General features: G+C 38.6%; 1 protein-coding gene across 1 annotated transcript in view; it reads left to right on the forward strand.

The window, feature by feature from the left end:
* Positions 1-27803, forward strand: part of ROS1 (ROS proto-oncogene 1, receptor tyrosine kinase) — a 69067-nt gene that overhangs the window by 24224 nt on the left and 17040 nt on the right. The window contains exons 18-41 of the mRNA XM_014964406.1: positions 825-925; positions 2494-2708; positions 3038-3195; positions 3791-3953; positions 4766-5028; positions 5919-5982; positions 6650-6852; positions 7580-7791; positions 8299-8585; positions 9530-9706; positions 10998-11215; positions 11881-12022; positions 15225-15457; positions 16445-16621; positions 17635-17809; positions 18274-18391; positions 20450-20637; positions 21140-21232; positions 21923-22058; positions 22474-22636; positions 22907-22971; positions 25864-25993; positions 26442-26539; positions 26815-27018. Of these exons, the coding sequence (XP_014819892.1) occupies positions 825-925; positions 2494-2708; positions 3038-3195; positions 3791-3953; positions 4766-5028; positions 5919-5982; positions 6650-6852; positions 7580-7791; positions 8299-8585; positions 9530-9706; positions 10998-11215; positions 11881-12022; positions 15225-15457; positions 16445-16621; positions 17635-17809; positions 18274-18391; positions 20450-20637; positions 21140-21232; positions 21923-22058; positions 22474-22636; positions 22907-22971; positions 25864-25993; positions 26442-26539; positions 26815-27018 (3983 nt within the window). The remainder of the gene's footprint in view (positions 1-824; positions 926-2493; positions 2709-3037; positions 3196-3790; positions 3954-4765; positions 5029-5918; positions 5983-6649; positions 6853-7579; positions 7792-8298; positions 8586-9529; positions 9707-10997; positions 11216-11880; positions 12023-15224; positions 15458-16444; positions 16622-17634; positions 17810-18273; positions 18392-20449; positions 20638-21139; positions 21233-21922; positions 22059-22473; positions 22637-22906; positions 22972-25863; positions 25994-26441; positions 26540-26814; positions 27019-27803) is intronic.

A 27803-nucleotide genomic window follows, 5' to 3' on the forward strand; every position in this document is an offset into this window, starting at 1 on the left:
TTTGTGGAAGCAAATTCTTTGTTACTCACAGAACAGTTTATTAGATGTCTGATTTCTATTATTTTTGCATATGGTATAGAATCTGTTGTTTACTGCAGAAGCAATAAAGGTCTATTCTGAATATTAGTTCCCTATTAAAATAAACAAAAAAATCTTGAACCTGGTTTAGGCAAAGCTGAAATACTGAAGTAATGAATAGGAGGATTGTTTCATTTCCCCCTTTGGCTCTTTATTTAATAATAAATGATTTACCAAAATGTAAATATTTGAATTTCCTGTTTAGCCAAATACATCAATAAAAATTTTGCATGTATTTTCCATAAATAAGACAACACATTAAATATTCTATGCATAAAATCAAAGCTAGAAAATAAAGACAAAAGATCTGAAATACTTCTTTCAAAAAGTGATTCTGGCTTTCAGAATGGATATTAACCACCTGTTTGTGACAAAGAATATTAAAATACCAGAGGTGTTCTGGAAATTTTGATAAGTAGTTCCACTAATCACTTGATACACAATTGCCATCATATCTGAAGTACTCAGATACTCCAGGGATGAACACTGTGACAGATGCTCATAAAATGCTATCTAGAAAATCATCAGCTGCTATAAATAGGTGTCTACCAATGACCTGTTTATTTTCTAGTGCTACTTCTTTTTCTGTTAGAATAAATGTTCGTAGCAGTAATATTATTTTTGCCAATAATATTTTTGACAAAGAGCCACTCATGATGCTGTCTAGACAACAGTTATGCCTAAGGGAGGTTATACCTCAGAATTGGAGGCATGTTCAAATCACCATTTGGACTTGTTTTTCTTAGGTGGTTGGTTTAACTTTGGATCTCACCTATGGTTTTCTTTACTGGCTTGTGCAAGACAGTCTATGCCTAAACCTACACAGAATTTCTCTTTGCAAAGAAGGGTAAGTAAATGTGTAGCAGAGGTAAGAAAGTCTGTATTTTCTAGTTTTTGTGATACTCTTTAAAAATAAATTTTGTCCGAAGCCGGACACACAGATTGCTAATTTATGAATAAACAAAAGAAGAGCTAATGGTCACACCTAGCTGATGGCAAACTATATGTTGAGATGGTTATTAACATGGGTTTTGCAGTAAGAGAAATACAGTATGTGTGTTCAACTGAACTGAGGTCATGCTCATCAATTTTTAGACTTAGCCTTAGGAAATAATCACCCTTTATTGTCTATTGGCATTTACAACAGCTGACAGTTTTCAAGTGCCTAGAGCTGTAGCTTGTTCATCTTGTGTGGAGCTTAGGACTTGAACTGACACCACTTTCTCACCTGAGCAATCAGCACTCAGCAGGCTTTCCTCTTGATCATCCCAAACATGAAATGGCTTCATTATTCCTGAAAGGCACAGTTTAAAAAAACCAAGCAAACAAACCCATGCTTATGGGTCAGCTCAACTATATCCTAAGACCTTGAGAAAAATGGTAGTCTGCTCTGTAAGTGCCAAGTACATGATGAACAGTAGCTCATGAAACTGCATTTTTGCTCCTTTTCATATGGAAAGTGTCTTTTTTTTTTACAAGTATCGGATTAAACCTATTAAATATAACAGTATATTATTAAATATAACAGTATCTGTATTTACATGCACTCGTTATGTTGCAGGCTGGCTTTGTGTGGTATCAGCTGAATTTTCTGACTGATTTTAGACTTGCTATGATTAATGGTAAACATTTAAAGAATCAAAATATGTTGATTAGTTTTAGCTAGGACATGCAGCTCCATTATAAACCAATTGGCAGCCATAAATCATTGTCCCTGGCATGCCAGAATAGAGAGATTAGAAGTAAGCCATCCTAATGGACCTGATGGCGTGTCAAAGCTTTTCCAAATTTGTTTTGGATAGCATGTGTCTAAGCTGAAAGACATTTCTGAGATGGCAAAATGATGCCTCTTACATCATATTTAATCTCTTAGCCAGAAGATAAATTGGGAACTAAAGCGCCCTGTAAGTTTTGACATAGAAGTAACAAGACACATTAAATCACCAGTGATGCCAGTGGAAGAAAATGTTAATAGGATTTAATTAATAACGGAAGGTTATCGAGGAAAGTAACAGGGTCAAATTCATCTTGGGACCCGCTCTAATGAAGTAGAATGAATCTCATGTTGTGAAGTAGACTCCACTGTTTCAGTGGGATAGCTGAGAGGTGAGCTAATTTTTCGGAATACTCAATTTTCTACATCCATACATAAGAATATTAAGCCATTTATAATTGTTTTCTAATGAAATCAAAGGAATGAAGGCTTTGCTTTCCACCCTCACCTGCAGCGTGTCATTCTGAAAGTGTTCTTCTGTAGAGAACTTAAAGAAAACTTTTTGAATTGCTTTCCTGCCTCCTACATGAGTATTAAGAATTTGAATGATGAGAAACCTATCAATGTGTCAAACATGGCATAAATCTTGTTCTCTCTACACGTGTGTTTTCAGTTTACTAATTTCATATGTTTTTACACAGTTGTGGCAATGCCATCATCACAGAATTTGCAGCATGGAGTACTTCTGAAATATCTCAGGGTGCACTGGAGTACTACAGTGGTCGTCTGTTTTGGATTAATAGTCTTCGGTTCATTACAACTCAGGAGCTCAATCAGAGCCTTAGCATTCCCTTCTCACAACCAGCAGAGTTTGCAGCCTTTACCCTTGTTCACACATCACGTAAACCTCTGCCAGGTACCTTATTTTCTTTATCCAAACCCCTCAATAAAGGTATTCACTGTCAGTCTGTAATACTTCATTCTTGAAATTCTTTAGTCATTTGACAAAATATAAGAACAACAGCAACTTATTAATAAATATTTCAGGCTATACCTGGATAATAATGCAATTATAAAAGATGGGTATGGTTAAAAAGATTATGTGGTATTGTTATTAATTATTTCTGTCTAATGACAGGTTACAGGCTTTTACATAGTACTTTAATGTTTTAAGTCGGGTTTGAAAAGTCTACTATTGCTCATATTCTTTAAATTAGTATTATTTCTTCCTCTCTTTATGGACAGGAAATTTTTCTTTTACACCAAAAGTGATTCCAGATTCAGTGCCAGAGTCTTCCTTCAGGATTAAAGGAAATGTTTCAAGTTTTCACATCACTTGGAGTCCATCCACAAATGTGGAATGGGGAACTGTCTTTTACTGCGTGGGTTCAAAAGCTCTACAAGTGAGGATATTCCTTATTATCTACATGTATTGCTGCATCTACTTGCTGATATATCTGTTTTTAAACAGAATACAGTTTGTTTCTTCTCCAGCTTTTACAAATTGGTCAAGCAACCAATCTAAAGTGTAAATATAGAGCAAGCTGTCCTGTTTCTCCAACACTAAGGCCAGCATGGGAGGAAGACAGGCTTAGCAGTAGCTCTGGGCTAGCTGCTGAGGTGTGAAGAGCGGGTGAGGAGCTCCCAGTGCTCAAAATGTGAGAAAGCCTTTCACAGTAACTCAGAGACAGAAATGTCCTCTGAGCTTCCAGTGGGACAGCCTTTGCCTGAGTGTTAAATCTAGCCTTCACCCACCCTTCATTTTAGCACGTTTGGCAAGCTGTACTTGAAATCCAAAGGGCAGATTGCTAGCAGATTGCTGCGGATTGCTACAGTGCCACAGGAGCTGGGGAAATAACAGTCACTCACAGGAAGAGAAGCTCTGCATTGAATTAGTTGACCTGCTTGACAAGGGGAATTTTGGAAAACTGAAGGCCTTTCTGAGAGAGGAGAAAAAAAAGTTTTGTTTTATTTTATTCTGTTTTATTTCATTCACAGTCTTTGGAAAGTGAACGGTGCCTCCATCCTCATAACTTGACAGTGCCATCCTACCGAGTTTATTGGCTGGAACCATTTGCACTCTTTGATTTTAGCATCACTCCATACACGTACTGGGGCAAGGCACCAACAACATCTGTATTCCTTCGAGCCCCTGAAGGAGGTACCAGGATTTTAAATCACATTCCTCACCTGTAACGGGTACTGGAACCAGGTCTGTGTCAGCCAGTGACACCCTGGAGAGGAATGAGCAGCTTTCAGGGCTAGCCAGCTGGAGGGAGAGTTGCAAGAACATGTTCTTGAGTATCTTTGGCAATTATCTACTGCACGTATAAATGCACACAGCTGCAGCAATAGAATTTGGAACAGAAAGGTCATGACAATATATACACCATGTGCCTATGACTATGAACAAGAAAGAGAAATTGAGGTCCATTACAATGACCATCAAAGGCTGCATGTAATATAATAACTGCTTATTAAGTTTTTAATAAAGTTGCACACTTTTTATTTTTACTTCAGTGTTCATTTTTGCACTCGTGTAGGTCAAAGTTAAGTCAGCTAAAATGCAGTGCTGAGTGACTGAAGCGCTGAGAGAGCTTATGAGCTGCAGTAGATTTTGAAGGGGGTAGGAGGGGAGACAGAGTATGCTCTATATTGTGAAAATCCTTGCAGCTCCATTGTTACTACAGGACTTGGCTAAATAGATATGCCCCAGTCTGAGTGCAGGAGTGTGTTTGTCTCTGTTCGTACAAGTTAAAATCAGATACCTACAGAACAATGAAAAGCAGAAAGGAATTACCATGAAGTTTTAGATATTCTTCTCTAATTTACACCTCACGAGTTGCTATCTGTCTCTGTCAGCATTAGGGTTCTAAAGCTGAGGCTTAAAAGTAAAAGTGTAAATGATGAAGTAAAGTTTGTGTTTTAGTAGAGTACTTTGCTCTGTGTTGTTAATCTTTTTTTTTTATACAGTTCCTTCAGCTCCTACAAACCCTAGAATATATGTGTTAGGAAATAACCTACATAAAAGTGATGACAAAGTCCTTGTGGAGTTCAGGTGGGACAGGCCTGAAAAGGACAATGGAGTATTAACACAATTCAGGGTTTACTATCAACTATTGAGTGAGAATGGCACTGCTGACACTTTCACAGAGTGGAACACAAGCAACGTTGCGCCCACCCAGAAGTTCTTTTCTCTCAGGGATGTGCTTCCTAGCCTCACAGTAAGGTTTCAGGTATGAAAAATTACTGAGCTTATCTCATGGTAGATGTTATCAGTGCAGCCTGACGTGTTTGCTTAGGAGATGGTATCAGGCTTGGGGCAAGAACTTGTGGTTTCTGTTTGTGGAACTGCTGATTCACTGACTCACCTTTGGATACCTGGCTTACCCTTTCTATATATTGGATTGTTCACTAAATAAAGTGCAAAACAATGCTCCAATATTATACAGGTTTGGTGAGGCCCAAAAGAAACTTTTCTGGAAGTATCCCAAAGCCACTGCTGAAGTTAAACACAAGCTTAACACAGATTTGGCTGAGCTGGTAGAGGGTGCCAGCCTACTAAAACAGTCACAGATCAAGAGAAGTTCCACTGCTGGAGAAACTCAGGCCTCACATAAAAAGGACTCACAAGAACTTCCATAAAAAGAGGCTTCCATGTTAAAACTTGTCAAGAGGTCATGCTTTCATTGTGATAAATGCTTTAGAACATATGGAATGTGTGCTTGAAAGACTAGTTAAAAACATGAGAGCATGCAATAGGCCAGGTACTGATGGGGGAGAACACCATGTTGGATGCAACATCAACCATCAGTAGGAACTGCTCCAGCCTGGAGAAGGAGGCAAGACTCTCTGGTGTCCTTTGAGCTCAAATTGATAAATGCAGCATGAATTGTCATTCTCTGGGCCACTGCTTAAAATTCTTTTCATAGCCATGGTTCAACCCTGAATGTAGCCTTTGAACTGACCAGCACAGCCTTAGGTCAAACAGAGCACATGGGTATGTTCCTAGCTGAGCAGCCAGGGAATCTGGCTTTGTTTTTGTCATTAGTTGTGACTTTACAGGTTTTCAAATGCAATGGTTTATGTCACTGCTTAACATATGTAGCAATCTCCTGTCTCACAGGTGCAAGCCTTCACCTCTGTGGGTCCAGGACCTTTGTCTGATATAGCAGAGAAGAATTCATCAGGTATGGATGACTGAGATGCCATCTCATGGTTTGTGTGAAATCAACATTACAGGAATTTGGTCATCTGATAAATAGCCTCCAACACTGTGTGTGACATTTTTTCCACCCTAAAGTAGACACCACAGAGGAAATAGTTGCAGCTTCTGACATGAAATGATTATACATTTCTTATCATTAGATTAAATTTCAAGAATTTGGAACCTTTCCTCAAAACTATGCTAAATTAACTTTTCTAGGCAACCCCAGGATAATATGGAACAGCAGGTTTTGGTCTGTAATCTGCGTATTGCTAGAGATCATAGAATATTTCTAGTTGAGCTGTGAAAGGTAACCAGGAAAGTCAGAGACCTACTAGGGATCATAGGCTATTTCTGCCTGGGCTGTTAATGATAATTAAATGAGCAAATCTGTTTTTACTAGGCTTAAATTTGTTAGATAAACAACCACAATGCCATTGAAAAAAATCTTAAGAGTTTGCATGCGATGACAAGAAGTCATTATTCTAGTCAAGTCATTAGTTTATTTATTTGCTGTGACATATGACCAAATATAATTTGTGCAGGCCATCATTTATTTTTATCTTGTGCTTGCTTTCTTTACGAATGACTGTTATTGTCTAGAATTATTATTTTTTTTTGTAAATTCTGCTGTGCCCTTTTTCTTCCAGATCTTTTCCCTGTCCCAACTCTTCTAACTGTTTCTGCCAACAAGTTGTTTCTTACTGACATAGACAATAATCGTACCATATGGGAGCTTTCAGCAAAGACAAATGTAAAGGACATCTGTTATATTGCTAATGATGACAAAGCGTACTATATTGTAGAAGATTCTATTTTTCTTCTGGATATACAGACTACTTCAGAGTCTCAGGTATTTGTTAATTCCTTTGCTTTAGAGAATATAGGAAAATATTATTGTAATTATTTTGGGACTAATTAGATTTTTTAATAAGACAAAATTGCATATTTGAAACAGAAAAAACCAGCATGATGAACAAAGCACATTTTATGGCAAAATGTGGTGGTTAAAACAGGACTGGAAAGACATAATTTTCTTAATGACTGTCAGTTTGTATGAGATGTAATATGAAAGAGATTAGCTAGATAAGTTTCCTTTCCAGCAGTGCAATAAAACTATGTATAATATATTAAAATTTGGACTTCTGGGGTTTTTTTGGTCATCAATAGCAAGTAGAATAGGCCAAAGTATGCCATTGGTAAAGTCTTCATATTAAAGATACATGATTTTATTGACATCTGCTTTGTTGATATTTCAACACACATTTAATTTAAAATTCACACTATTAAATACAATAAATTTATTTTTTGTATCAAATGTAATTTAATTTAATTTGATTTCATTCCAATTTCAAGAATATGGAAACAACATGGAAGCAGCAATTAATATTTGTGGAATGATAGTTTTAATTTGTATAAAAATATTGGAATCTTTGTTCCATGGTATCTCTCTATATTTTAACTTCTACTTGCCAAGTAGAAATTATTTCAGAAGCAAATCAAATTTCATAACATCCTAGCATGAGGTGAGAAAAACCTGCTCTCAAGCAACTTTAGTAATGTTTTTATTTTTTCTTAAGTTTTTCAAAGATGCATATCTTCGCAACGCCACAGCCATCACGGTTGACTGGATTGCAAGACATCTCTTTGTTGCCCTGAAAACACCGTGGAATGAAACTCAAATACTTGTTCTTGATCTTGGGCTCAAGATAAAAATCCTAAAATCCTTGAAGATACACTTGGATAAAAGTAATTCAACTGTATCATCTCTGTTGTCATATCCTTTCTTAAGGTAATGCATATATTACTGATAACTTTTTAAAGCCTATTTTGAACATGATTTTTAGGAAATCATCAACTGTTAAGGATCAAAAAGGACTTTTTATAGTATATGCATCTTTTGGATTGTGTAAATCTCAGAAATTTCTGTATGTAGTTCTACTTTTATACTGTTAGTTGAGCTTGGACGTACCTAATTTTGGAAAGATACCTGTGCTTGAGTAAAGATTTCAAGTAATACCTAAATACTGATAGGTTCTTCTATTTAAGTGATGCAAATGAAAGTCAGTAGCAGACAACAATTTTTTACAATAGCCGTTTTATTCAGAATAGTCAGTTGTTGGGATCGTCCATTCAAAAATATCCTTTAAACACCTGAAATCACTCTGCAAGCATGCTGCTGTTACCTTGTTTTAAATGTTTGGGAGGATTGTGTCTGTAGTGACTTACAGGACTGCATTTAAAGTAGATTGCTCAGACTGAAGTTTTTCTACTGTAAGCAATGCATTTTATTTGACAGCCGCTTGTACTGGATGGAAGAGCTTGATTATGGCAGCCGCATGTTTTATTATGATATTCTGAATAACACCGTGCACCACATTTTGGGATACGTATCAGTAGAAGAACAGATGAGGAATTACTGCACCTGTAACGTGGCAGAAGCAGAGCTGGGAAGACCTATGAGTATAAATGTGTCTGACCCCAAGAATCCCCAGCTGCTCTTTACCAGAGGAAGAGATGAAATATGGGCCTCAGATGTGGATGGTTGCCACTGCTGGAGAATTACCAAAATACCAAGTTTTCAAGGTCTGAATGCTCCGTTATGTCTCTAAATAGTTTGTGAGTTTTCCCATTTTACATCATCAAATACATCGTATTTTACATCAAACATCATTCATTTCAGCAAAATAGCATTCAAGAAGCACTTTATAAGATCAGTTCATCTATTGGCAAGATGGACAAAATGTTTGTGTTCTGTGTTTCCAGCTGTGTATTCTGTTGATACAAACTAAGAAAAAGAGCAGTGTGAGGGCATTTACTGATGCAAGTATGTACCATGTAAATCAAATGAAGATGCTACAGCTTCAAATGCTACTTGTCAATAGATTCCTCTTATAGTATTAATGCATTATTTTGCTAGGGTTTCATATTAGATACACATATTACAGTTTATCGCCATGAAAAGCTACAATACCACCTTAAGTTATGCCTGAAAGTGGCCTTGCAGAATTCAATATATGGGGAGAGTACTTCATGCAGGTAGACTCTTGTATAACAGCTGATCTCTGTTTTGCTTCTTGTAATGAACTTAATCTTTGTTGTTCAGTTTTCAGCTCAATCCTGGAGGAGTGCTGGTAAAGCTGTTCTGTTACCAGAGGAATTGTCTTAATTGTTCCTGGGAGATGGCAGAGCACTGTGGTTTTCGTCTTCGAAAAATGATGACAGTTTCTATAGACAACTCTCACTCTTATGTTTTATTTCTGGTATTTGTTAATTGAATTGCAGTTCTCATAACTATGGATAATAAGAAACCTTCAAATCTACACTTGTAAATTGAAATAACAGTGTCTCAGTCTCATGAGACCTATTGGAAAATATTGGAAATTCCATTTCCAGGGAAGGTTTTTGAAGATATGCAGTGACCCATTCACCCATATTGACTCACTGTGAATACAAGCACCTGTCTGCTCTTGCAAAATTGTCTGCTCAGGGTTTATTCTGAAGCTTAACATTACAATGTTTTCCTACAGGTAAGAAAATTGGCAGCTTGACCGTAGATAAGAAATTTGTGTACTGGAGTGTCGAAACGAAGGAATACACTGAAATTTGGCTAGCAAATAAAGGAAGCACAAGTCACTTTTTTCAGAAGAGAGAAATTCATCCCCTGAAAGTATTAGCCTACAGCTCTGCGGCGCAATTGTATCCAGGTAGAGGGGATTTGGATTGTTTTGTAAATGTAAGACATTTCAGAGTGTGTATTTGAGTTACAGATTGTGCTATGTGTTTGTATGTAAATTATGCTTTATGGGTTCAGGTACCTTCTGGAGGGAAAAAAATCACTACGCACATTGTTAAAAGGATGAATATAAGGACTGGGATTGTGTTGGATCACATGGAAAATCATGATGATGAATATTGCCTGTGTTTCAAAGGCTCAGGATGTTAGTGCCAAACCATACCTATTTCAAATTTGTGCCAAACTGGAGATTTAGAAAAGATAGTAGACATTAATGCACAGAAAAAGACCAAACATGTCCACAAAGCTTTGTAGCAAGAATTTGATAATGATCCCTGTTATGATACAGATTTCTGGGTTTGTTCACTAGTGTGCAAAGCTGAAAAAAAGTCTGCCCTTCCAAAAACTCAGCTTATTAAAGTGATTTATAAAGAAGTACCTGAGAGGCAATCGCAGCTTACATTATAGCAGAGCTAGGCTTCAATTAGAACTCCTAATGTTTTAAACAAACCATTGCAGAATAATAATGGAAGAAATAAAAATTGGTTTTAATAGAAAGTTAAGATTCATGGTGCTTATAAGGAATATCTGTGTAAATGCAGAGGTTTAAAACATCTATTAACATGATGAATACATTCAAAATAATTCTTTAACTTCAGTTTTGCATAAAAATCTGAAAAATATACAAGGAAATATTTTAACAGCATGGACTTCTTTGGAATAAAATAATTCCACATAGTTTTGAGCAGCCAGTAGAGTTACTCCAGCCTGCAGCTGCTCTGACCAGTGCCCAGTCTATTCTTACCAGCACTTTGGGCAAGTGAAAAAGCTGTTTGGAAGAAAAGAGAGATAATATTTAATTGCTAGAGAAAGGTACTCAGTATTCTGCATATCTGCCTTTCCTGTGACAAGCAAGTTTGGACTCATCAGTGTGTACTGCTCTTGATCACACAGCAGCTACGATCTGTATTTCCAAGGTATTTAGGTACTTAAAGAAGAAACTAAAGTCTTTAGTAAGTCTGTACCTTTAGTAAATCTATATTTTATCAAAGATAAACAAGACTTTACTTTGATGACTGCTTTTTTTATGTCCATGAAGCTAATCAAAATACATTCAGGTGGGATTTTTTTCTGTTTCTGAAAGAAGAAAGACTAGTTTGTGGTTATGCTTTCTCATAGGAATGGTGGTGGAATCCCATGCAAATTTGGATTGGTCCAGCAGTAATTAATTATTTTTTAAAATTTTATAATGTCTTTCCTAGATAAAAGATGCCTGACTCTATTGCCAGACATTGAGGAGCCTACTATCCTTGAAATGACAAACACCAGTTTTAGGTTGAGCTTGCCATCGGTCACACCACAGCAGCTATGCCCCGGCATATCACAGCCTACGCCGACATACCTGGTATTTCTCAGAGAAATGACTAACAACCACAGGAACTCAAGCTACCATGTATCTGCTTTAAATCAACAAATATTGGTATGGCTATTTTGGAACAAAAATACACGTGATATCATGTATAAGTAGGGGATGTGACATAGCTTCTAGTCATTTTATAAACCATTCTGTAGCTTTCTATAAGGGAGTTTTTCCACTTCTACATCTCCAACAGCAATTCCCCTTTCTGTTTGGTATTGTTAAATGGTAGATTCTGTATCTTTCCTTTGTGCAAGTACTTCTCTACTTCTTAACATGTCTTTGCTAAAATCCTGTTGAAACGAGTCTTCAGTTTCCACTTGTAAAAAGAGCAGTTGTGGTTGATATTAATCTGTTTAAATAACTCTTGAGACTGTCCGGCAACCATATGGCTTGCCTTTATGTGTTCTGTGGTAGCTGTACTTGCCCTAGTAATTTTTTCTTAAGTTACTTTTTTTTTTGACTTTGTCATCTCCTATTTGAGTATCAGTCACTGAACAATGTTCTGTTGTAGCCACGCTAATTACACCTCAGCTTGGTTTTTTGTATGTGTTTTCTGTAGTGACTTATTATTCAAACTCTCATTTTAACATGCTTAAACACAGAAGTGTATTAAAATATAAAAGCATTATTCTACTATTTCTTAACACTCATTTAATTGAGAGATGATTGGTGTGACGTATGAGTCTTCTAAGAATACATGCTTACTATCTGATTTCAAATTACAGGAATTTCAGGGTCCTGTAGCCGTTGTAGACAACTTACAGCCATTTTCAAGTTATGTCATACAAGTTGCAGTAAAAAACTACTATTCAGACCAGGAAGTGCTGCCTATGGGAAAAGAGACAATTGGCACAACTCTGTATGGAGGTTTGTTTTACATTTTATTCTTATTTTGAACAGAATTTGCATCTCAGTTAAAGGAATCTATGGGTGACTTTGGGTTGCAAATAGGAAAGCAGAGACACTTTCTGCTTAAAATGCAACCCGTGTACATCTTCACAAGGTTTTGGCAGCCAGATTTTACGACTCTGTCAGATTTATAAGACATGTACGTATTCCTTAATGCTTTTGCTCATTGGCTTCCTGAGGAAATATGAACTATGGTGGAAAGTGACTAAACAGGCAGTTTCTGCCTTGAACCACATTTTTAATAAGTTGTGTTTGAATGTATATGTGGTTATGTATGTTTAAGTATGTGTGTTATGTATTCATTCAGCATGAAGATTTTTCACATTGACTTGACATTATTCTCATAATTACTGTTGCTTACGGTAGTGCAAATTTGATTTATTGTGAACCAGGCTGAAAAGGCAACACTTGAATTTTGCTTCTCTTGACGTGAATGCCAATAGCATATTTTCAGGTGGTTTCAAGAATTTTGATGTTCCCTTCTCAGTCCCTTTCACACTAGAAGGAGAAAGCTAGGAGTAGTGCTTTGAATTTGAATGTTTACCATGTCATTTAGGGCAGAGAGTGGACTGGTTAGGGATTACCTAAAAATAAATAAATACATCAGTAAACTTATCTAATTATGGCAGAAGGAAGAGAATAAAGTTCAGTGGGAGTGAATGGTTGAGAGGGGTATGAGTGAAGGCAAGAGGCCAAGATATGATGGCACAGCAGCCATATGTAATGGTGTTTAAGCGGAGCTACCTCTGTACTCTGTGATGTGGTGTGACCTGCTGAAGCAATGGAACAGGACAGGACAAGAGCTTGTAACAGTGTCTAAGAGACCAGGTAGCTGCAGCCTAGGAAAAGGTAACAGGAGCACAGCTTACTTTCTGGAAAAACAGGAAGCTTTCACAAAATGACAAGCCAAGGCTACATATGGGAAAAACCCGCACACGGTGCTGTCCATGAGAGACAAGATGCAGTGCAAGTGGAAGGTGTATTTTATTTTAGAGGCTTTCTTTTGAGTACAAAGTTGCTTGTGAAAAAAAGAATGAGAAACAAAACAAAAGAAAAGAAAGTGTGATCAAGAGCATCTAAATTCTATGAAGTTGTTACTCAAGATGGTTCTTTATTATTGAGAGCTGGGCCTGTACTGGGCTCCTCTTACACACTTGTTTCTTGTCCTGGGAGCAGTCATGATGTTTTTCCCCTTAAGAAAACCTCTGTTTAAGATGAACTTCATTTATAAGGAAAAAGCTGGCCTATGATAAACAGATTTCAATTCTTTGCAGGGGGATCCAGATTTGTATTGTAAAATTTGTATGACACACAGATTGAATAAGATTGAATACTATTAGCATGTGGCCAAAATTCACACCGTTTCTTCTTTGTGTGGTAAACTGAGCCATCCTGCAGCAATGTGCGCCCTTTCAGTGGCAAAACATAAAGGTAACATATGAAATGCGAGACTTGGTTGCTCCACTGAAATGGAATTTTTCAGTCTCAAGTTAAAATGAAACTTGAAAATCAGAACGGGCTTATCTAGTTGGGGCAAACCAAAGTGTCAGGATCAAAATTAAGTCCTAGGCAAACAACCCCAACAACCAAAAAATCAAAAAACCACACCAGCCCCCCTAGATCCTGAGCATTTTTAATACGCATTTGTATCAGCATTCAGAGCTTTTCACAATTTATTGAAGTATTTCCAACCAGCTGTAAACAGAATCTATATGTGTCCTGGCACTTAAGTTCTCAATTTCATGAATGTAACTGCTAGTTTAAATTGTAATCAGATGCTTCTAGAGCCTCTTGAAGTGTGTACACTATTTCACACCTCTGAAGCTGTGTGAATTCCCTCTGTCTTTCCCTCAATTCTGTAATGAAATGAAAGAAGCCTGGATTAATCTGTACCTTCCAATAAATAGCAGGATAGAGGGAATGAAAGAAAAGGAAGACAACTTGGAAAAATTAATGCACTGCTCTTGCCACAGAGTGTCACTCTTACTCCACACATGTTTCAGCTAGTGAAATGAGAAATTTGTCTTTACTAGCTGAGCCTCTGCACACTTCACTTAAATAACCTAGCCTTTCTTCTAGGACATAAATTATAGCATATGTACTCATCATTCTGAGATGTTGGGAACAAAGGCAGTGGAATGACTTGTTAGCTTTTTACCTATTTGGAAAGTTCAATAGGAAAAAAGAATTTTTACTGTAGAGTCGGGACATGTCATATGCCATTTCAAAGTCTGTGATCTTAAAACTTCAAAGGAAGGGTTGATTTCTTCAAAACAACTGGTGAGTAAGTAGCTGGCATGGACATCAGACCAGCAACCCAGTTTCTTGCTTACACAGCTGAGCAAAATGATGTATTTCTGAGCAAAATTGTAAATGACAATTGTAAAATGGCAAACAACGCTGAATTTTGGGGTTTTGTCCTTCAGAATTTTCTGTTCAAGAAAAGACTTTCCAATTGGAATAGTGCATGGGTATTATTTCTAGTCCATAGCCACGCAAGCATCATACTAAAATCACATTTGAGACCCTGATTAGGAAACAGAGAGCAGGAATTCAGAGATATGACTATAAATGTAGAGGTATAGGGCAGCATCTGGGTTTTGTTTTTGGTTTTTTTTTTTTTTTTTGTTGTTGTTTGTTTGCTTGCATGATAGGATAGCCAAGGAGATACTAAAAAGTCCCTCAAAATATTTTGAATTTGCCTGCAGCTGTCTGGCTATACAAGAATATGACTTTTACATGTGTAGAGTGTCAGTCTTGTAAACGGATCATATTCATATGCTTATAATATTTTTTTCTTTCCCCAGTGACATTTCTTGACTTCTCTAAAAAGCAATCAAACAAATAAGATTAGATATCAGGAAGAAATATATCAGGAAGAAATTTTTTACTATGAGGGTGGTGAGGCACTGGAACAGGTTGCCTGGGGAAGTTGTGGATGCCCCATCCCTGGAAGTGTTCAAGGCCAGGCTGGATGTGGCCTTGAGCAACCTGCTCTAGTGGGAGGTGTCCCTGCCCATGGCAGGGGGGTTGGAACAAGATGATCTTTGAGGTCCCTTCCAACCTAAACCATTCTATGATTCTATGATTCTATGAAATAAAAAAAACCCTCTAGTGACATCTATACCTAAAACAAGATTAATTTTTCTTTCTATTTCAGTACCAGAGGCAGTTGATTCCATTAAGACAGTGGTTTTGTCTGACACCACCATCAACATATCTTGGAGTGAACCCTTGAAGCCAAATGGACCTCGAGAATCCATCCGCTATCAAATCTCTGTCAATTTTTCACCTCCTGTCCCAGCCATACCCTTGAGAAAAAGAGAATTTCCAAATGGGATGCTTGCCTGGTCTGTCAGTGGGCTCCAATCTGGAACAAAACATTTATTCAAGGTATAATTACAAGCACCTTTACCTGTTTGTTCACTAACTTGCAAATCTTTGACTGCTCGTCTCTAAAGCTGTATATGCATTTTGAAAATACGACTTCAAAACTTGGCAGACTTCTCTCAGTCCTTTAGACTTTAGGAAAATTAAACATTGCAGTTTATTCCTACATAGGTTGTTCAGATTAAATCTTTAGAGGTGAGATATTTTCTACTTAGTGAGCACATCACAATTCTCAAGAGTAAATGGGAGTTTCTGCTGCAATCCTGCTGCTACTGCCCTGATACTTCAGGCAACAAGCTAAGAGAAGGTGAAGTGATGGGTAATTTCTGTTCTCAAAAGAGAACTCCTGGAACAGTGAACAGCTTGTGAAAACAGTGAAAAGCTTGAAAACAGTGAAAAGCTTGTAAAAGGGGTAGTGCAATAAACATGGCTATGTGGGTGCAAATGGATCATGGCCAAAAGACAGAGTTTTCTCAGGAAGGCAACATATCTGAAACTTTCATAAAGGGGAAACATTATCTGTTATATCAAGAGCAGGCTCAGCCATTTTGCCAACTGCTGTTTTTCCTTTAATAAATAACTTTTCATTCAGCAAAAAACCCACACTTTTTTCTTAGTCCAATAAACCAAAAAGTATCTGATATGTCCATAGAGATTCTAAAACACTGCCCAGTGTGTGATGTGACATCTGCATGCTTGTGTAAGAGCTTGTGGCATTTCAGACAGGTCCAGAAAGAGATGAGTTTTGGTAGAAAGATTAAACGAGAAACTAAGAAGAGTCTCTGATGAAGGGGACTCTAGGCCACGAACTTCCAGCCTGAAGATGTGTAGTATTGCAGCTGTGAGGCTCAAAATGTTTCTATACCTATATCTATATTGCCTGAATATTGTCTTGTTTGAAAATAAGTAGCCTTCCAAACACTTGAAGTTGCTAAAGCTACTTTTCAGCTGGTCTGGTACAGTAGTACAATTCATCCATTTTCTAACTAGGTTCTTGCTTTTCATCCTGACGAGAACTGGTTTTCCGAAAGTGTTCCTGTTATTGCAAAAACTTTTGAGACTCCACCTGCACCTGTTAACATAGTTCCCAGAAATACCAGTTTCCAGCTAGAATGGAGAGCTCCTCTGCACGTCAACGAAACCGGCTTCTGGTTTGAGCTGCGTAAGGTAAAAATATCCCTTCGTTTTTTTCCAGACCAGAACAAATTTAACCCACTTTGTCCTGGTGAGCAGGCCATGGTGGCAAGATGTATATGAAGAGTCTCAGTGGTTAATTTGAGCATGGTGACATCAGTCTTAATGGCTCAGAAGGGCCAGGATGGAGGCAGTGTTTGCCAGGAACAAGGGGGAATGCAGCTGCAGCATTTAATACCCTATAGTGCCAAAGGACATCCTGGATGACCCTGCCAGAATTCCTCCTGGGTCTCCTGTTTCAGTAGAGTCCCCTCCCTCCTTCCTCACTACCCTCCCGCAACTTGGCTGGTAGCTACAAATCCTATGTCTGCTCTGCACAAGAAAGAGTAGAAAAGGGTTTTTATCATTAAATATCAGCTAAAACCTAGTATATGAATTTTATTTTCCTGTGATACAGGTTAGGAGAAAATGCCAGAGGAAAAAAGGGCTCTGGTACTGCAGACTATAGAAGTAAGCATTGCAGTGACAGCAGCATGGATGGGAGCTTCAGATTTTAATATCTGGACCACTGGACACAGAAAATGTCATGTGCTAAACTGGATCACTTAGATTCCCTAATATAGATAATTGGATTCATTAGACCTATGCTAGACATTTTCCATCTGCACTAAAACACGTCATAGCACAATTCCACTCACTGAACTGTTTCCTTTCAATTGCATCATGGGCTGAACTCATGGGCATGTCATAGTGATCCAGAAATACAAGCTGCACAGAGATAAGCAAGGGGAAGGCTCCTTTTGGCTTTGCAAAGGGGTCACTTAATTTATTGTCCTTTGTGGCTGCCAAGATCTGTAGGTCTCCTGAAAACAAAGAAAAAAACTAGGTTTTGTGTCCTTGGTCTCCAAGAGGACAAAGCCCTGTGACTGAAATCTCTCCCCTATGATATTAAAAGGTGGCAAAGTAGCTAATCCACCCAGGAATAGTCTGTGACACACTTTCAGCAGAGCAAGAAGGTTGACCATAATGATATTTTATTTTTCTAGTGGCAAACGAAAAGTGGCTGGTTTTCTCCTGCAATCACTACCTGCACAGCAGATCTTGTTTACACATGCAATCTCACAGGAACTCTTCCTTCAACCAGCTACTTTGTAAGAGTAACAGTAGTTTATACTACAGGAGTGAAAAGCACTTCCTCTTCAACAAGCTTTAAAACTACAGGTAAGCACTTAATGTAGGATGACAAGATTTTAAGGCTATTTTCAGGATATGAATATTCAAATACAATATTTTGTAAAATTTATACTAAGACCCAGTAGTCGTGTGTGTTTGAAAAATAAATAACACAGTACCATATCTGCAAAAGTAATAGGGGAAAAGAAATGAGGGTGACTTCTAAGTAGAGCAGCGGAAAAGAGTGAGGGAAACTGGAATGAAATGCCTATATGCGTGTGAACTCACAACTAATGGTTGTGAAAGGCTGCATGGGAACGAAAATGTCAAAATTTGTCCATCGAAAAGAGAAGGTCAAAGATTCATTCTCCATGGGGACTATTGAGGTAGATCCTCCATCCTTTTGTATGTGGACCCATGTGCACATCTAAATTTTTCTCTGTGCCTGTTAGCCCTTTGTCTCTCTATAAACACATTTTAAGGGTTCTGTTTCTTCCCATGTTTGGCCTAAGCTGGTGTTCCCAGTAAGCCAGGAGTTCCAAAAAGAGCAGAAGGCACTAAAAACTCTGTACAATGGGAAAAGGCTGATGACAATGGAAGCAACCTGACCTACTACATCTTAGAAAGCAGGTAAGCTATGTGTGCTGGCACTCTTCCCATAGGGAGCAGCCCAGAATGAATCCAGGTGTGAAGGGGCTTTCTGTTTGGTTCTGATGGGAAGAGTGAAATATCGATGATGCAAATGGCCTTTCTCATGTGATCTCTTTCTTGAGTAAACTAAGTATCCATTATTTCCAGAAACTCTTGGAAAACTTAGAAGAAAATATGCACTAAAAGCATTTCCAGACCAACCCTGAAATGCAGGGATATATTTGGATATATGTTAGTGAATTAGAAGATTTTCAGATCACAAATTTTGTATGTATTTTTGGCTAAAATATATGTAGAAATATCTTAGTGTCCAGAGGACTTATGGAAAGGCAATATAAAGTTGCCAGAAAAAAAAATCATAAAGTATTCCCATCAACATGGGATGACAAGACTTTTTAAAGTGCTCTGTCATTAAATACAGATTGCCTGGACTATACATGTCATACTCATTTGGCATCTACAGAATGTCAATTCACACTTATTCCTGCATGGGCATTGGAAGGGCTAATGGACAGGTCAGAGTATACTGCTGTGGGCAGGTGACTTTGAAACTTCCCTTTTTTCACCATGACTCTGGAGGGGTCTGTTTAGGGCACAGTGTTTAAGGTTTAATTAATGCATTAATTAAAACAGGGTCCATCTTCTGAGATATTCCTATGACATTGTTTTAAACCGGGAGTGATGGAGGGAAGCAATTGTAATATTTTACTATTAATTCTTTTTCCTCAGTTAACTCTTTGCTTAGGAAAGCTACAAGACTGAGAGTGCTGTGGAGCCAAGCATGGTTTACATATATAAGTTTTCATCCAGACATATTTTCCTGGTGCTGTAAGCTTCCTCCATACAGTTCTGTGAGTGTACAGCAGCACTGACCTGCATGCTATGAGACCACAATAATTTTGATATGCCAACAGCCAGTTTGTACCTGACTTGCTGTGGATGAGTAAAGAAAGGACAGTCCCTTGGTCTGTGTCAAAGTTGTGCTTTAGGTGCTGTGTTCCCTGGGCTCCAGCTTCTTATTCATCTCTGGAATCATAATGCATCACTGAGATGTTTTTTTTTCAGGTTTAATAAAACAAGCTTTTCTCCTGCAGTTTGAATGTGCACATATTAATGTTTTAAACTGAATTTCACTTTGAGCCTCCTGACCCTTTTACACCAGGTAGAAAAATGTTAGGTTAGTGGCATAGTGTACTAGAAAATATTTGCATAGCCCTTTGAAATAATCCCTGTTTTTCGTACAGCTCTGGTAGGGATGTGTACACACCAAGGACATGAACATATAGTTTTCCCATGTCTTTCTGGTTTGGAAGTGTTTGACCTTTTTTCTGCGTTAAAGTATGTTGGGAGAGTGATTGACATGTTCATGAAGGTCATTTCACATGAAATATTACAGTCCTGTGTGACACGAAATGATATTTCAGATATGGCCTTTCAAGTTTAAATACATGGTCTTCTTTTGGTTGGTGAATAATCAGGTCTGAATTTATTGTGAGCCATCAATCTCAGTCCAATGTGGAAAGGAAGAAATATACCCAGCAGTCAGCAGATACTATGGGAAACTGGCTAGCTACAGAATTGTGTCTTCACTGCCAATGACCTGCTTCCTGTTTAGCTTGTGAAACCTGATGCACAACAGCCACTGAATTACTCTGGGCCCAGGAAAGCAAAAACCTCTAATAGGACATAATTATTTTATTTTTTTTTTTCTGAAAGCTAACTAAGAGTGTTTTGAGATCTTGGCTGTGAGGTGTGCACTGAAACAGGTGAAAGAGTGCTGGAGCTTTTTATGTCTAAAACATTCTAACATTTCATTTCCAATGCCAAGCTAAAGATGTGTGATTCCTAGCATTGCTGAAATGGCATGGTACAATTTTCTGCTCTGTAGCCAAAACCCCACGACCAGATTGAGCTTTCGGGCCAGCAGAGAGATATTGTGAAGGCCATGGAACTGAAGCAAAGAACAGGGGAGGAATCAATAAACAGCCCTCAGTGCATTAATGACATACCTGTGCTACTTTGCTGTGCCCATTGCAGGAAGCAGTCTGACACCACCAGCAAAATGACGTCCTTGTGGAAGGTGGTTTACAATGGCTCCTGTGCCAGTATCTGCACATGGAAGGCCAAGAACTTAGAAGGAACTTTCCAGTTCAGAGCAGCAGCTGCAAATGGGTTGGGACTTGGAGAATACAGTGACACAAGCAAGGATATAATTTTGGGCGAAGGTATGTCTGTACTTTCTTACACCATTAATCAATTTTTTTTATTCAGAATGATTATGCTGATTTCTAAAGAATTTGCTTCTGCTCATTTATATCAATTTGTCTCTGTGGGCCTGCAGTCTGTGTTATGGAATGATTCTTGAAATAAGGGCAAGCTCCCATGCTGTGTAAGGATGTGAGAATTACTTCTTGCCTTCAGCCAGAATATTAGACCTACACTCTGTGGTCGTTTTTGAATATCCCACTTTGAGTGGTCAAACAATTTGGTGTTTTCTCTTTCAGTATACACAGGAGGTCATCCCCGCAGGAATGGCCTAGGCCTGGAGGAGGAGGATTAGTTCAACCAAATGTAGACATCTAGGTATAGCCTACAAGAGAGCTTTGTGCAGAGGAAGACTTTTGCACAGCAGGCAGCTCAAGGGTTCTCTCAGGTTTGCTCAGATCCATAAGATTGATATGTTTTGTATGTACAGTCATTTACCAATTTTCCCCTCCCGTTTAACAGATACTGTGATCTCCCCAGACACCATCATTGCCTTTGCTGTTGTGATTGGAGTTGTTGTGCTGGGCTTGACTGTTGCCATGCTACTTGGTTTTGGTATGTGCCTGAGTTTTTGCATATCCTTGGTTCACCAGGCCTCAGTAAAAGGCAGTTCAGATGGTGGGAGATAATGGGCTTCCAGGTTTAGGGAAATGTTGAATGATCCCCAAGGTGGGAGCTGGAAATAATTTGTGTGTTCTCATTCTTTGAGCACCTAGAGACGGCTGGTTATGTTTTCAGTATCGAGGACAGAATACCAGCTCACTTCATCCTCAGGCATTTTTTGCTGTTGATTCCCTGGACAGAGAGCACAGGAATGCGGAAGGATCAGTGATATGTCTGTGTAACCTTATAAAACTTGTCCATTATAATTCTCAAGTTGGGTACTGCATTTATTCACCAATGGGTCCCATTTTTTTCCTCTTAAGGTTTGTTCCTGAAGAAAGAATGTAGAGGTTACTGTGAGATGTAGCTGTCCACATGTGATGGTCCTGCCCTGTCATTCATCCTTCCCTGGGGTATAGCAGCAGCTCTTTGGGCTGGGGTCTTGCCACCTACAGAAATAGATGCTTGACTGATTTCTCAGCTCAAGGAGCAGTTGTCTGTGTTTTGGGAGAAAACGGTGGAAATACCTTGCTTACTTGAACTGCCGGGGGGTCATGTTGAACAGAATGCCAAAAACCTGTAGCCTTGCATGTTGGGATGTTCTCAGAGTGAAATATCTGACAGTCTGCTTTTCTGTTCCAGTATGGCACCAAAGATGGAAATCCAGAAAACAGGCCTTACCTGGACAGATAGTGTTTATCAAGGAAGATAAAGAATTAGCTCAACTCAGGGGGGCAGCTGAGGCAGTGGGACTAGCCAATGCCTGTTATGCTGTAAGGTATGTCCTTGGAGCAAATGTATTTTCAGGAAAAAAAACAGCTAAGAGGGCTTCCCTGGGCTGGGTTTCATCAGTTCACTCATCCCTGACACCTCAAGGTGGAGTTAAGGGCTGCATCTGCACTGCAGGGCAGGTTTGCTCTGAAGTACCCACTGCCATGTTGGCTCCCCACAGTGTACCTTGGCCTGGGTTGCCCCAAGCCCACCCTGCACGCTCACGTTGCCAAGAAATACAAGTGCATGGGAAAGGAAGACCTGGTGTTATCCAGTAGCTTCCGAATCACCCAGGCTTCACGTGAGGTTCCCTTGCATGTACCTGATGAGACAAATAGTACCAGATTCATTTGAAGAATAATTTTAATAACATTTCAAACATTTTAAAGTATTAACAAGTGACTAGTATTGTTGTTTTGTAGCACTCTTCCTTCCCAAGCAGAGATTGAATCATTGCCAGCTTTTCCTCGGGACAAACTGAACTTACACAAATTGTTGGGAAGTGGAGCATTTGGGGAGGTGTATGAAGGGACTGCAGTAGATATCCTGGCAGATGGAAGTGGAGAATCCAAAGTAGCAGTCAAGGTAATCACAACTGTGCATTTCTCTTGCAACAGAATGGGATGGACAGAGAGATTTGGCTCAGAGGTTATATCACAGAAACAGGTGTTGACAGATTTTGGTATTTGCTTGCAGTATTTCTTGCAAGTCACGTAAAGCTAGCCTATCTCCTTCTAATGATTGCTGGAAAATACTGTGTATTTAATGCCACGCGTGATTGCTTTTGCTTAAGCACTACACGATAATGGTGGTGATGACCTAAGTGTTATTACACTTTTGCTTTCTGCTGAATAGACTTTGAAGAAGGGTGCGACAGACCACGAGAAGAGTGAATTCTTGAAGGAGGCACACTTAATGAGGTAGGGACAGCGTTGCCACTGAGCACCTTTAAAAGCCATTGTCACTTGGGGGTGGTAGCCTTCGACAGGAATGAAAGCAGCACTTTTCTCTAAACAAGCTGCTGTATCATTTCTGGTGTGTTTTCCTGTTCTTGCTAAAAATAAAAAATAAATCACTAATGATGAATCTTATGAAAATAAAGCTATAAAACTGACTAGCAAAATTTAAGATACAGATTGCAGATTCACTATGCTCATATCATGGATTTATTGGGGTTTGGACAGACGTATTTCAGTGTATCAGCTCCCCTAGAACTAAGTAAGTTGTTAAAGGCAATTTGGCAAATCCCATTTTATCATAATAAACTTATCAAAACAAGCCGATGCCTTGAAGTTTCGATTTACTGTGGAAATTGTATTTTTAAAATGTGCATACTTACCACTAGAGGCTGCCACATACCTCTTCTATTGAGGTAAACTTAAAAAAATCATGCATCTGTCACCAGCGCAAGAATTTCATGTGGAAAGGTCTGTGTGTCAGCTAGAAATCCAGTTTTCCAGAGTCTCCACAGAGACAGGTAGAAGTTGAGCTGAAGTTTTTCACTGGGAACATAAGGCTGAGAGTACGGTTTAGTTTTCAGACAAACTTCTGCACTTCTCTGACTTCTATTTCATGAACGCAGAATTAGAAGCATCTTTTGAAAAATGAAGTATTTTATAGCCTGTACAAAAACCATAGTGTTAATAAATTTGAAATTGGTTTTCACAGCATTCTGTTTGTATTTACATATTTTTTAAAAAGTGTCTTGCATTTCTTTGACTACCTTTTTTCCACACACTGTACATTGGATAAGGTAAGAGGCTTGTGAAAATCAAAATGAAACCATGTCATTTAATTGTAAATTCATAACAAAGAATAAGTGTTGTGTTTAAACTTTCTACAATCTATCTTCAGGCTACATGGCAGTCATAAACCCAATTAAGGTCTTTTTTCTGTGTAGTATGGAAATTATATGTACCCATAGTTAAAGGCTTAAGATTCCCTAGTTCTGCTTCCTTTTTCCAGCTAATAATCCCAAACCAGAAATCCTGGAAAAATCATAGAATCATAGAATGGTTTGGGTTGGAAGGGACCTTAAAGAGCATCTAGTTCCAACCCCCCTGCCATGGGGGGGTTGGAAATACCCAAAATATATAGTTGGAAATTATTACATTTCCATGTAAACACTAATGTGAGCCCATATATACACCGATACAATGAGACATAAAAATGAAGATATTATAAAAGTTTAAATATTATATATTCCCAGTAGTCATTTAATAATAATAATAAAAATTTTGTATGTTTTATATGCTTTAAATCCTTCATTTTTTAATGTGAAAAAAAAGAGTGATTTAGTTCCCTTATGGAGGGTTTAATAATTTTAGATGCGGTACTGAGGGATATGGTGTAGGGGAGGACTATGTAGGGTAGGGTAGATGGTTGGACTCGATGATCCCAAGGGTCTCTTCCAACCTGAACAATTCTATGATTCTATGATTCTATGATTTTTTTTTGATGTTCGACTGGAAGCTCTCATAAATGAAACAAAGTACAGAAAGAGAACATAAATGGACCTGATTGTTTACAAACTTTGATGCCAGATATTTAAATGCAACTTTTATTTTCCTTGCCTTTTTGGATGCTTATTAAAATTTGGATTGTAGTGTTATGCATACTGTCCCAGTTAAGCAAGGGCTATTTGTTTCTTCTACTATTGCTGTGCAGCAATGGGAAAATAGAGTTACCTGTATTTCAAACAGTCATTTGCTAGTGGTTATTGGTGAGTCATTTGTGTACAAATACATATACAGCAAATTCTTGGGTGTATCCCATCGCTTGGGAAGTAAGGAATGACAGCTCAGGGGAGAAAGGGCTGCCTGAGCTGCAAGGAAAGCGCCAGGTGCTCCTTCCTCTCTTTTTGTTCTTGAGAGTTTCTCTGGATGAGAGGTATGTGCTGGAGGTCTAGGGAAACTGTCAAGCTCAAAATCACACTTTTTGCTAAAGACTTTTTGCCCACACCTAAGATCATGTGAACTGAAAGACGTTAGAGGGAAAATGTCCTTCTGTTTTGTTTGTTTGTTTATAATGGTGCATTTGACAGCAGCACTTTGGACACGGCCAGTTTCCTCAATAGAGTCAAGTTTCTTTGACTGCTGGTGGAAATCCTTTCACACAGCAATGAGAGGTAAAAGCATTTCATAACACAAGATATGTGATTGTAAAAACATGGGCACTGACAGAGGCAATAAATATTTTTCATTCTTTGAGAAGTGCTAGATCTGAGAGCGCTGATTGCTCTGTGGTAATCCCTATCTTTTTTGGACACACACAGGCAATAACTAGCATATCTGCAAGTATTCCTTGCATGTATTTTGTATCTCACGTACTGTGAGAAACAGTTCTCCTCTGGATTGTGAAAATAATATGTTGCACTTTGTGCTTTTACCTTTCTCTGTGCGTTTCTCTGAATTAGCAGTTCTACTGTGAATACAGTAGTAAAAGTATTCTATTAAAATAATATAGATACTCTTAACTACAGGTGTCAATTCACGTTGTTCCTAGATGAGATTGCCATTTGGCTACCTTTCTTTGCTTACTGGAAATATGATGAAGTGTGCTTTTAATATGGGTGCATGCATTAGAGTGTCCATCAAAGCACAGTGTAAGCCTGTGTTTTGAAAGGATGTCCCTGAACTCTCCCTATGACTGAGCAAATCCAGGCGCTGCGAGTTACTAAATCATGTTGTTGGTAGAGGCAGGATTGTAAAGGCCAAACTGTTCATTCATTGCTTGCAGCTTTATGCATTTTATTAGCTATCAACCAGCTGGATTTCTCATATGTAATCTTACAGTCGTTTCCTTCTCTTTAGTAAATTTGATCACCCTCACATTCTGAAGTTACTTGGCGTGTGCCTGTTAAATGAACCTCAGTACCTTATACTGGAGCTGATGGAAGGAGGGGATCTACTTAGCTATTTACGAGGAGCCAGAAAGCAAAAGGTAGGGTAAAGAAGACCACAACACTCGTATTTTTAACCTGTGACAACCCACAGTTTCTCAGTTTTTCCCTTCTTCGAAGGCCATGCTGACGTCCAGCTGTTTCTGTACCTGCAAGGTCTGTCCTGGCTCTCCCTAACACCCTGGGACTTTAATGTTGAGTGCTGACCTTGCATTAGGAGTTGCTGTGAGGAAGATTGAATGTCATTAGACCATTGACCAAAATTGTGTTTTCATCTGCTTTGCAGTGCAGTGATTTGGCAGTTTACCCTGCCAGTAATTAGCATTCACTCTATTGATATACAGAGATTTTGCACCTGTGCTTTGTATGTTTTGAAAAGATCCTGTACATTTCAAATGAGGAAAAAATACTGTCTTCACATAGGGAGGTTGTCATTCTGAGTTCATAAAGCTGGAATACATGGCTAACTTCTGTCTTTGCTTCTTGTAGTTCCAGAGTCCCTTACTGACAGTGACTGACCTCTTGGATATATGTTTGGATATTTGCAAAGGCTGTGTCTATTTAGAGAAAATGCATTTTATACACAGGTACAGTACTCATTTCCTTATTCTTCCAAGGTTTACACACAATATTAAGACTAATTACCTTACCTGGGAAAAAATGCCTGGAAAGATGTCACATTGTAACAGGGAAGGTGGGAGCACTGGAGTGAATTTTGATGTCATGCTTTTCTGCAGCAAGTCACCTACAGTTCTCTCACAAAATGGTGGGCTAATCTAGGATCTGAATCCAGGACTCATTGCATCCAGGACTTATTCTGCAATGCTAACTGCATGCTCTTGTATTCTGCCTTACAAATCAGGGACCTGGCTGCTCGCAACTGCCTTGTGTCTGAGAAGAAATATGAGAGCTCCTCCCGAGTAGTAAAGATTGGTGATTTTGGACTTGCCAGAGATATCTATAAAAATGATTATTACAGGAAAAGAGGAGAAGGCCTGCTCCCTGTCAGATGGATGGCTCCTGAAAGCCTCATTGATGGTGTCTTTACAAATCGTTCGGATGTCTGGTGAGTTATAGCAGCCACTCAGCTGTGGGAATAATCAAACTAAATCTCATAGCAAGAAAATATGGGTTCATAGGAGGAATGATACGGTTGCATAATGCCATCTCTAATAATTTTTAGGCTAAGGCAGATTTTTTCCTAAGCGATAATTTAATGAGCTAATGAAAAGTTTGGCACTATGACAGTACCTGTGTGGATTTATTTCTTAATGCTTTGAGCTCTAACTTTGGATTCTGGCTGGAAAGAACTAGTGTCACTCCATCAAACAATTTCGTACTGGGCCCACAATGCAGTTTTTGCTTGATTGGGCAGTGAATTGACTGTCTGCATGCCATTCCATTTCGGTTTTCATTAGATTAATTGGCATTTCCTTCCTACAGCCAAATACTTTCCTCTCACCGTTTCACCCTCTTCTGGTGACTTCTTTATTTTGAAGCCCAAATTTCTGAGCATCAGCAGGGGAAGGTCACAGTACTTTGCTGTGGAGGCTTACTTAAAGTGTGTATTTGAGTGGGTTTGAGTTTAAGGTGAAGATGTAGAGACCCACTGTCAGGAGGCATTGACAAAAAACCAACCCAAGCCGTATCCATTAAGCCTGAGATTCACAAGTTTAGATTTTGGTAGCCATAGGTACTCATCCTGTCCAAGTCCTCAGCCCCTGCTGCCCACCCATTTGACTCTTGCACACTCTTACATTTATCTAAGCAAGTCCTGCAGTGCTCTGTGCCAAATCAAGTGAGGTGCTGATTGCTTTGTGAGTGGTGCTTAGGAGAACTTCTCTCTCTCGA

The sequence above is a fragment of the Calidris pugnax genome, unplaced genomic scaffold, assembly GCF_001431845.1.
Source record: "Calidris pugnax isolate Ruff unplaced genomic scaffold, ASM143184v1 scaffold219, whole genome shotgun sequence".
Lineage (NCBI taxonomy): Eukaryota > Metazoa > Chordata > Aves > Charadriiformes > Scolopacidae > Calidris > Calidris pugnax.